The sequence below is a fragment of the Furipterus horrens genome, unplaced genomic scaffold, assembly GCF_987537825.1.
Source record: "Furipterus horrens unplaced genomic scaffold, mFurHor1.1.pri manual_scaffold_4, whole genome shotgun sequence".
Taxonomy (NCBI): domain Eukaryota; kingdom Metazoa; phylum Chordata; class Mammalia; order Chiroptera; family Furipteridae; genus Furipterus; species Furipterus horrens.
Window position 1 is genome coordinate 91,305,678 of NW_028327174.1, and position 11,229 is coordinate 91,316,906.

An 11,229-nucleotide genomic window follows, 5' to 3' on the forward strand; every position below is an offset into this window, starting at 1 on the left:
AAATTTGGACCCCTTCTTTTCTTTTTACTTTATCATTCACAGTATTTTGAGAGGTATCTGCGAATAACATAAAGGTAAAAAATTAATCATAAGCATTTGAAATACAGAGAAAGAGTAAAACATACTACCTGCCCCCCACAGCAGCAACAACAGGTGGGCAATCAAAGTCCAGTGGGTTGACTTGTGACCTGTCTTTGAGGTTCTCAGGGAAAACTTTTCTAGGATATGTTGACACTAAAATGTTATTGACACCAAAACTGTATGCGGCTTAAATGCTGAGAGTGAAATATGGCCCCTGTGGCTTTGATGGTGGGAACAGTTTGATTGAAAATGTTTACCGCACAGAGATCATCACTCCCTGGATTAGAATCCTAAACCTGTGTTTGCTCATTACACAAGTCCTCGAGATCTGCTTCTCCCGAGGCATTTAAAACATGCCAACCTGGTGTTGCATAAAAAACAAGCTGTGCATTCAGCAAACATAACCTGGTGAGCAGAGTCCCTGTCACCCACTCAGCAAGAGGGGAGCTGACGTCCCACTGCCTGCAAGCAATGGACATGGAAAAGGTCAATTCCATGGACTTCAGAGAATTTGTGGATGTGTTTGGGAATGTCATTGAGAAATGTCCTCTGATTGCTGCTGCTGTTTGGTCCCAGAGCCCATTCTCTGATTGGGAAGACTTAGAGAAGCACTTTTCTGCATTTATTGATGCTCTGCCACAGTCAGGTAAGACTTCAGTATTAGACTCTGAGATTCTCCACAAAAGGGTTTCAGATATTCTTATCAAAACATGTTAAGGTTCTTTAGTTGGTTGGAATTGCTATATTTATTTAGCTAGTTTCATTGTAAGGGCCACTAAGTTTCCTCAAAATTAGTAAATGGTAGTCAAGCACTTGCAAGGTGTTAAGCCAAAAGTAAGGTAAAGAGGCTGTTAAATATTAAAGCTATGAGGTCATGAGGAAAGAGAATGGGGCCTCACGGAGCTCCGAGGCCAAAGGTGAGGCCGGGGGCCTACCTGTCTCAGCTTAGTGTGTTCACTTTGGGAATGTCCTGTATACAGGAGAGAAGACAGCTCGATATCAGAATATCTCAAAAGCCCAGGGGAAAGAGCATGTGGCTGACATTTTTACCAAAAAGGGCCAGTTTGGACTGGACTGCTGAGGAAAGTAAATTCATTCCAATCAGCTTTCCCCGGAGGGGAGTAAAGGAGAAAAAGACAAAAATCTGAATGAATTCCTTTGAAGAAAGGGAAAAAAGTTGTTGATTTCCTCTGGATAGAGAAAGAAAAGGAACTTCTGGGTGTGGGGTGGAGGTTTAGGCAAACCCTATGTGACTCAGCCTCACAGGGATTTAAAGTATGAAGAGATTGTCCAGATAACTCTTCGGAGACACCTGGATGGAGCTCAAGGGACGGCAGGTGGGGTGGGGGATGAGGGACAAGTGCTGTCTTCACACAGGGGCCTTCCACAGAGACCTGGGTGGGGAGGGAGAATTGACCCTCTTCTTTCTTCTATGAGGCCAGCAAATAGTCTTGCCTTTCCATCCAGGCCTTTGACATCTGGATGGTTTTTCACTGTCAGACAAACATCTCCCAAGAAACTCATTTTATTTCATTTTAGGCACGTCTAGGAAGAGTGGAAGATAGTGTTACAAAATCAAACTGACAGAAATGTTGGGGCCATGTTGACACCCATTTCTCAGACAGCTCCAAAGCTGAGCTCTCCCCGCCACCTCTGGGCTCAGGTATTAGGGGAGCTGACAGACAGCAGAGCCTTCTGACTGATGACCCACAGGTTGGTCAGCCCAGAGCCTGCAGAGCAAGCTGGAAAGAGCAAGAGGCCCTGGGAGCCCAAGTTCAAAATGTCTGGTGGGAAAATGGATGAGGCCAAATGAAAGTCTTCTAAGCCGGGGGGAAATGATTTTTAAAGAATGTGAATGCCTTATGAATGACATTTTTTTTTTTTTTCTATCAGGAAAAGACAAAAAACAAAAAAGGAGGAAAATCCTATTATCTACCTCAATACTCAAAGAGGTGGAAGCACCGGGGGAGGAATGTATTGAGGGAGAAAGCTATGAAAGTATAAATAAGTTAAATCTAGTATTCATTGCTTTATCAGTTATTCGACATTTATTTGGAGTTTACTCTATACCAGGAGCTTAGATAATGAAATAAATTTTTATTTTTTATTTCTGTCTTCTTTCCTTCCAGCAGTCACTCCAACTGGCTGGACTAGAAGCTCTAGTTAAGGTTAGTTAAGGTCTAGTTAAGGGACCTCTCTGCTGGTGGAGCCTGCTTCTCAGCCCTATGATGTGTCCATACTTATCTTAGGCAAGCAGCTGGGAGCAGAGTCTCCATGCTGTCTGGGTGGTTGCTTCGTATCTAATCACCTTAATGATTGATACCAGATAGGTAATATTAGCAAAGTAATAATAAAAATAGTTAAAACATATTCAATCCTTACTATCAATGTGTTTCAGGCACACTTGTTACCTCATTTAAACTCCATACTAATGCTATAAAACAAGTATTACATTATTATCCCCATTTTACAGAGGCGAAAACTGAAGACCAAAGACATTAAGTAATGTGATCAAGGACACACAGAAAGTGGCAGAACTGGGATTCAAACACTGATAGTCAACCCAGCAGCCTTAAAGGATTTTCCAGAGAATCAGAAGCAAAGTCTAGAAATAATTTCTAGGGGTTTTATTCATTCATTTACTAATTTATTCAATTCACATAAATGTTTAATGCCACAGATCTCATTTTGGTTGTTCAAATAGTCAAATAAAATAGGATTTGCTGCATAGTCAGGCCTTATTTCTTGAATAGTAAGGAACACTGACTGTAATAGTCTTTGTATCCTAAAACTAAAAGGGACCTTAAGTAGATGTGCAGGTTATAGAGACTCACCTCATCAAACATTTGTTTTAAATGATCCAAGAAAATTTTCTACCATTGACAGAAAACTGAAAATCCTGTTTTTAGAGTAAACGAAGGTTGACAATCCATTTAGGTTATGCTCTGATGACTATTAGCCAGTAGGTGGCAGTCCAGGATTAATATTTAGCTCTAGCAATAATTGACAAAGTATCCTTTGAAGCCAACCTCTTGATTTCCAGGAAAGGGGAATGGCAATAGTAAACGGAAAAAGGTTGAAGCGCACGCGCACACACACACACACACAGCCAATAATGAACTAGTTCAGTACTGGTTTGTATTAAAAATCAAAGAGCAGTAAAACTGTTATAATAAAGATAATCATGCATCTTTGTGGCATTTCACAGTTGCAATAATGGCATAATTCATTATTTAATACTTATTTCAAAACAGAGTTGTTGAGTTAATGAAGTTAGATACTAATAAACCCCCTGAATGCAGGCTGTCAGGTAGAAGCAGCATTAAAATCTGTTCTGTTGAAGAATGTATAAAATTCCTTTCCAAGAGTGGTGTTTTGGTCAATAAATACTTACTGAGTGCCCACTGTGCCCCAGAAATTGTCCTAGACACTGGGGACTGGAACAGTGACCAAGACAAGTCCATACCTTCAATGAGTTTACATTCTAGCAAAGAGAGACAGAGTTAACATAAAAAATAATTTTGGATTCCAGGAAGTATTAGAAGAAAATATGTATAATTATAAAAAATACATAAGAGAAGACGTCTTTCTTAGGAAGTGACATTTGAGTTTAAAATCAGAAAATGAGAAGGAAGCAGTCAAAGATCTAGGAGAAGGCCACTCTAAGAAAAGGAACCTGAGACTTTTGGCATTTGGGGGCACAGAAAGATCAAGATAGTTGGAGAGTAGTGAGAAGTGGAGAAATATGAGGTAAGAGAGGTCAGCTAGTGGGGCTGCTGCAGTGGCAAAAGTGAGAGGTCATTTGAACAAAGATTGAAGCAGGAGAGATGGAGAGTTGTGGCTGGATTCTCAAAATAGATTTTAGAGTTAGAGCCAACAGGTATTGGGGATTGTTAGGGGGATGCATGTCAAAAACTAAGAGAAATTAAGGATAATTCCTAAAGTTTTAGTCTGAGCAACCAGGTCGGTAGTGGCACTATCTTCTACAATGAGGAAGACTTAAGAATTGAGAGGACAGGGTGGAGAACGGGAGTCTGTTATGTCTGAGATTCCTGGTAATCACCTGCATGAAAATATAGTGTGTTCAGGTGGACCATGACGAAGGTTCTCAGTGAAAAGCCGAGGACTAGACTAGATCTGAGCATCATCCAAAACTATGGCATTTCAAGAGATGAGACTAGATGAACACTTAGGACATTAATGTGAATACAGAAGGGAGGAGATGTGAGTCCTGGGTACTTCAATGTTAGTAATCTGGCAGAGCAAGAACCATTGGTGAAAGTAGGCAAATGATGGTAATCTTTCAAGAGGGAGAGAGGGCCAACCCTGTGACATGCTCCCGAAGAGGTTGTGAGAGCAAAGGACAGAGCACTGGTAATGGGTTTGGGCAAAATGTCCATCATCTGTGCCTTCGATGAATGCAGACTGGTTGGTGGGTGGGGCTGAAAGCTTGTAGAGTGAACCTGAAATGGGAAGTGAAGAAGTGGAGATACTACTCAGATGTGGATATTAGCTCCCTTGAGTTCCTGCAGGAAGGAACAGAGACATAGGGAAGAAGCTAGAGAACAATAGGAACTCAAGGGAGGGATTTGATTTTGTTTATGAGGTAAGTGATTGTGTGGCATATTTGTGTATTGACGATAAGACCATGAGTTGAAGTAAGAGAAACTGATGTTTGAAATTGCATTCTTTGAGATGGGAAGAGAGATGGCTTCAAGAACACCAGTGGAGAGGTTGGTCTTCCACAGAAGGAACAGACAATCTATTGTGCCAGGAAGGAGTACACACCACTTAGCACAGATGTAGGGACACAAGTGGACTGGAACAAGGTTTTAAGCCAATTGCCTGCTCTTCAGTGGCCACTATTGCTTGCCCTGTCTCCTCCTGTCGGAACAAAGCATGTCAGCTCTATACCAGGAATTCTTCTGATGCAAAGATGCATGTCTTATGGCTGCAGCAAACAATATATATCCACACCTAAATCTCTACACATGACATGTCAATGGCACAGGGAGTGAGTCTAGGATTTTAGGAGAGGCTAAAGAAGAGACAGCATTGAAATGATCCTGAGAACTAAGGGACATTCAAGTGTTCTGGTTAGCACTTTGGCATTCCAAGTGGGAGGACCTGAAGGACTGAAGACAGGGAGGTGGGAGGTGCCTGCCCCTCTGGGGTTTCAGACCAGGGCTGGAAGTGCTCTCAAGGTACAGCATTAGGAGGGGAACTGAAGCTTGGCCAGAGGGGCTGGATCAGGGCCATCCTGGGCAGTACTCAGGGCTCAGTGGTTTGGGGCAATAAAGACAGGGGACAGAACTACTCATAAGGTTCTATTTCTTGCAGCTGAGGTTTGTGTGAGCAAGTTCCCAGTTTATTTTTTAGTCTCTTCTTCTCTTTGCTCTGCCCTTTTCTTGGCCTCCCTTCTCTTCTCCTGCAAACAGTGGGAAAGACAGGCTCACTCCTAGGCAAACATTAACCCCAGGCGATGTTTTCAAGGGAGGAGACAAAGCCAGGGGAATTAGAAGCAAGATGCAAAGGCAAGAATAAAAGAAGCAGGTGGGGCTCATGTGGGACAGTGAGGGGAATCCTGTAGGGGGCTGTAAGGGTCCTGCCCCCACACAGTGTTCTTCCACCTGTAACTACTGTCCTGAAGCTAGAGCTGGGCCTCTGGAGAGTAAGAAATAGAGGGAAGGGAAGCTGAGAGACAAGGGGTCCTGAGAGAGACTTGGAGCTTCCACCACTTCCCTAGAGGCTGCTTTGAAAATCTGAATATGCAAGGAGGGGGCACAGGGTGGGTCCTGACAAGTGGGGGCCTGCAGAGCCAACCAGGACTCAAAGTTTCCTCCACCCCAGCCGAGTAGTCTGAGGGTCCCAGGACTGCGTGGTTGCACAGCAGAAGCAGATCCAGTGGCCTTGTGGCACAGCCAGCTCTGACTCATGGCTTGGCAGGGAGGGGTCCCCAAGTAGGGAATTTAACATCTACATTTTCATGCCACTTGGACAGGGCTGGTTGCAGGAAATGAGAAAGAACCACCTCCTGTTTGCAGGGCCAGAGAAACAGGGTCCATGAGAAGGGTTCTAAAACCATGGGGATACAGAGATGGGATCATTGGTGACAGTGGGTTTCATGTTAAATTCCCCTTAACCTTGTAGAGGCAGCCAGTGCCTCAAAAGATGCCCAGGATTTGGAGTCCAGAGTCCAGGTGCCATCAGCTACTGGCTAGGTGACCTTGGGGAGGTCACCTAATTATCTGAGCCTTCACCGAGTGGTCTCTTAAATGCAAATGTTCCTTCACTGTTCTCCCCACTGCCGAGGACTCAGGTCCACAAGTTAGATGGAGCAATCATAACCATCCTTTAACTGGGCAGAAATGATAAAATTTAAGTAAAGATATGTTTACACCACAACGAAGGGGGCTTTTAAATGATCCCCTTTTCCAATAGAGTCCCCTGCCTATTCCCAGCACCAGAGTCAGTTGCTTCAGTCAGTTACACCGAGTTTACTATGACTGAGAATATTAGCTGTTGAACTCTGCCAGCATTAGGCGCTGTGTTTTACATAGATGAGTTGTTTCTAATCCTCACAACTACTCATCAACTTCAGCATCTTTACCCTCTCTGTACAGATTATGGGTTCTGTCCCACAACATCTGAAACCTCCCTCAGCCCTGCGGATTCCAATTCTCTTTAGAGAGCTAAGCGGAAAGACTGGCCAAGGGCTCGAGGAAACCCCTGGATTAGGACCTAAACTCTCAGGAACCACACCAGAGAAGCCTCATTTTAGTTCTAGGAGATAATGAGAAAACATCATAATCTGCGGTGTAAGGGAAACGAACCTCTGACAGGGTGGATGGTGAGTGGGTGCTATTTTCCTAAAAGGAGGAAAACCACTTTCATTCGAAGGGCTGAGGGATTCCGGTGGGATTTTTTTTTTTCCGCCTCAGTTAATGATCTGCACGGCTCTCTGGATGCTTTATTCCAGTAGGGGCACAAAATCTTGGGCTTTTGCCACGCCCCATGGGTGTTACCCCCGTGGACCCTCCCGGCTCTCCTCCTTTGGAACAGAACGAACCCCATTCCTTGGCCTTTGGAGGAAGTCCCCAGGCCTCCGTCGGCTCTCTCCGACATCAAAGCCCCCCTGAGAGCAAAGGACTTTGAAAAGACACGAAATGCTCGGACTCCTTATCGCGTCCCTGCTCCCTCCCGAGCAAGTCGTAAATTCCGAGTCTCAGAGGCCTCACCCCCTCCGCTCTTCTTGACCCAAGGTCTCAAAGGACAAATTTGTCACTTCCCGCCCCGCCCCTGGGTCCTGGCCCAGGCCGAAAGAAGCGGAGACAGAGGGGTGTAAAGTTCGGAACGTGTTTGAGGGCGAGTGCAATGGGCGCCCTTGCTCCTACGGGACACTCCTTTTTGCCCCTCACCACCTCCCGCGGACCTCGATTCCCACCCAAAGCCTCCTCGGGGTTGGGGCAGACGTTAGGTAGCTCCTTCCTCCCTGTCAGCGCTGCGGTAACGCGCTCCCGTGGCGTGTCTGTGCTTCTCCGCAGGCCAGGAGGGCATCCTGCGCTGCTACCCGGACCTGGCGGGCCGCGAGCTGCAGCGGGGCGCGCTGACGGCGGAGTCACAGCGGGAGCATAGCGCCGCGGGCCTGATGAGCTTGGGCGCCGATGAGCGGTTCCAGCTGGCTGAGCTCAACGCGCAGTACCGCACGCGCTTCGGCTTCCCCTTCGTGCTCGCCGCGCGCCTCAGCGACCGGGAGGCGGTGTTCCGCGAGCTAGCGCGCCGGCTGCACTGCCCGTCCGCGCTGGAGCTGCGCACAGCCCTGGGTGAGGTGAAGAAGATCTGCCGCCTGCGGCTCGCCGACCTCTTCGGCGTCGATCCTGCCCGACTGTAGTCGCCGCGAGCGTCCGGACGCTGGACGCGCGGAGACCGCGGCCCTGCACAGGCCCGGACCCACGTCCACAAGCGCACAAAAGGAGGGAAGGATTGAGGCAATCATACGAAAAATGAGCCCTTTGGTTCACAGCCCCACACTCGCACGCTTTGCCAAAATATCTATGTAGTTTCGTGCTTTGTTCCATTTATCCAGCTCACCGCTTCAATTTTTCACTCCTTTTACGGTCCGTTGACACCACCAGCTTTTGTGATTTCCAAAGCGCTTATCCAGCTCTGTCTGCTTACCTTCTCCTGTTAAGCTGGAACTTCCAATCAAAAAACGTATGGAAAACCAATCTTTTATTCCATAGCAGTTTGCCTTTGCCTTTTCTTTCTTTCTTTCTTTCTTCCTTCCTCCCTCCCTCCCTCCCTCCCTCCCTTCCTTCCTTCCTTCCTTCCTTCCTTTCTTTCTTTCTTTCTTTCTTTCTTTCTTTCTTTCTTTCTTTCTTTCTTTCTTTCTTTCTTTCTTTCTTTCTTTCTCTCTTTCTTCTCTCACCTTATCTGCTGCACTGACATTTACATGCGAACGAAAGTGGCATTCTCATTCTGGTGTGCGTACAGGAGCCCGTGTTCGGAAAGCCAGCGCGGGTCTCTGTCTGCGGAGAGCGCCAAGTGTAGGGACAGTGGGTAGGAGGGAGCATTCTGAAGGACCAGCTCTGGGAAGGCGCCTCTTGGGGCGGGTGACGGCCTGCCTTCTCTTCCAGAGGTGGGCTCATCAGAACTTCAAACTGCCCAGGAAATCCATCAGTTATTTTTTAAATTAACAATAAAAATTATTAATTTAATAACAATTATTGAGCATTGCTGGATATTGTGGCCCTCAGGATGAAGATGGGACATCATAGCGCTGATATGGTGGGCAATGGAAGAAAAGCAGTGCCCATAGGACTTTTTTTGGCCTGAGTACGTCGGCTTGCAGAGTATGTCAAACCTGTTGCTCCAGAGCCCCAGCCAACTGGGCAGCCCCCTGTACTGGTGGCCAGAATGTCCACTCATGCAGGAGAAGCCCACCTCTCTCTCCATCTCTCTCTCTCCTCACACATTGGAAGGTATAACAGACCCCAACAACTATTACTTAGATTTCTGTTGGCAGAGGAGAAACTAGCCATGTGCATCCTCCCCATTACAACCAGGGTAGAAGTGAAAGCAGAATTGGCCCTTTTACAGACAAGAACCTCCATTAGTGACCAACCAGTCTGAGTTAGCAACAGCAACAAGAAAACCTTCTTTTCCTATCTATGGCCATACTACCCAGAACACACGTGATCTTGTCTGATCTCAGAAGCTAAGCGGGGTCTGGCCTGGTTAGTACTTGGATGGGAGGAAACCTTCCTTTCCATAAAATGTGGTGTCCCGGGTATGGCCTCACCCTTGGTGGGGGCTGAATTCAACAGAAAGAAGCCACTCTGGTAGCACCAGAAGTTTAATCAAGTAACCTCACCCCTCCTTCCCATCTTACAGGGGTTCCCAGTTAGTGGTAAGGGTGAAAGCATAAATGGGGGGACTAGGTGAGTGAGCTGTGGCCACTAGCATCTTTGTAGCCCGGGGCCTGTGCCAGATGCCTTTATGGGTGTAGGAAGGTCAGGTGCAAACCACAAAGGGAACCCAAGGCTCCGTTTCTGTGCTGTAGGACCTAGAGGCAATGGTGGAGCCCTTGGGCCTAGGGCTAGGCACCTGTCTCTCTCTAGCCAGGGTAACTTGGGGGCTTTCCTGACATACACAAGAAACCTGCGTCTTGGCCCAGGATACAAGTGCCACAGCCTGGGCCTGACACTCAGAATCATGCAGTAGATTCAAGGGACACTGTCCAACCCTGGCTGAGTCCAGCTTTTGGATAGATGGGCCCGCAAATACAGAGTCTGGGCTCCTTCTGTAAATATGCTCACTCTAAGATAGGCAGATCACTCAGCGCTGTTATTAGAGTATAAAGGTGACCTGGATCTCTCAGGAACGACCTGGGTGTCTCCAATCTCAGTTATATTTCAGCGGTTCAAAAGCTTGTCGGGAAAATTGTTTATTTCTGCAGGAGTGGGTACGAGTGGGGAAAGACCCGCCCCTTCAAAGGAGCTGAGGGTGTAGGGGAGGGAGAGCGGGCTGCGCAGTGCCTCTTTCAAAGAAGCCCGAGCCTTTGCTGCCAGAGGGAGGGCCCACGCCGGACTGGGCTCGGGGCTGGGAAGGGCCTTGGCCAAAGCCACTGTTGGCTCCTGCTTTCCTTTTTGGTAGGAACAGAGGCGGAGGCCTTTCCTCGCGCGGTCAGGTCTCCCGTGACTGCCGAGGTCTGGCAGTGCAGTTTTCTCCGGCCATAGTTTGGCCCAAACAGTGACACGCCCTGGGCTTCTGCCTGCCTCGGCCTGGCAAATACTTTTCCTCGGTTCCGCGCTCGGGTGCGCAGGATGCGGGAGACAAACCCGATAGCAGGGACCCGTCTGAGAACTTGGACCCCGGCCTGAGCACCCGCCGGGGTGGTCTGGGTAACCAGAGCTCACCCAGCGAGTGCCCGGGTCACAGAAGTAGTTGGTGCAGGTGCCAGGGTGAATACTAATACTTTACTTACCAACTCGTTACAGAAGCACAACGGCAATGCTAAGAGGCCAATATCCGAAACCCTTCAGCCCCTACAAGCACACGTCGTTCTGAGGAGGGGTTGCTTCCTTGATTTTTCACATGCCCTTAAAATGTGCAAGCCCAGCTCCGGAGTCCTTTGAATGAGTGGACCCGATAGCTCCCGCTACGAATTCACGGGCTCAACAGAGCTCCGCTTTCACCTATGGAACCAGAACCTGAATGGGGCCTTCCTTTATTTCCCCAGTGAGGGAGGCTTTTTGTTCTGTGTCCAAACGCTTCCCACGGACACTGATGTGGGAAGGAGGGAAAGGGGGAAAGACAATACAATTTATTCGCATAACCATTAGTCATTTTACTTTTGACACATTTCCAGAGAACAGCCACAGGATATCAGTTTTGATTAAAAAATAACGATCTCTACTCGGAAAGTATTGACTGTGGGACGAAAGTAGATGGACACCTTCTTTGGCAATTGGAGAAAAATCTGGGATGGAATTTGCGGAAAATTCACCATCCAATAAACTAATAAACCACAGTTAGCAGGTGACTGTGAAAGAGAAATAAACAGGACCCGGAAAAATCATTCAAACTGTCCCCAAAGCAGAAACTGGTTGTTCTGGTACAGTCTGGGGTGGGAGTGGGGGTGGGGGT

The 11,229-nt window shown here is 47.3% G+C and overlaps 1 protein-coding gene across 1 annotated transcript; it reads left to right on the forward strand.

The window, feature by feature from the left end:
- Positions 1-472: 472 nt before the first annotated feature.
- Positions 473-8,356, forward strand: URAD (ureidoimidazoline (2-oxo-4-hydroxy-4-carboxy-5-) decarboxylase). The gene is made up of 2 exons (XM_090275696.1): positions 473-727; positions 7,626-8,356. Exons 1-2 carry the CDS (start codon positions 553-555, stop codon positions 7,970-7,972), a joined length of 522 nt encoding a protein of 173 aa, XP_090131822.1. The 5' UTR covers positions 473-552; the 3' UTR covers positions 7,973-8,356.
- The last annotated feature ends 2,873 nt before the right edge of the window (positions 8,357-11,229 follow it).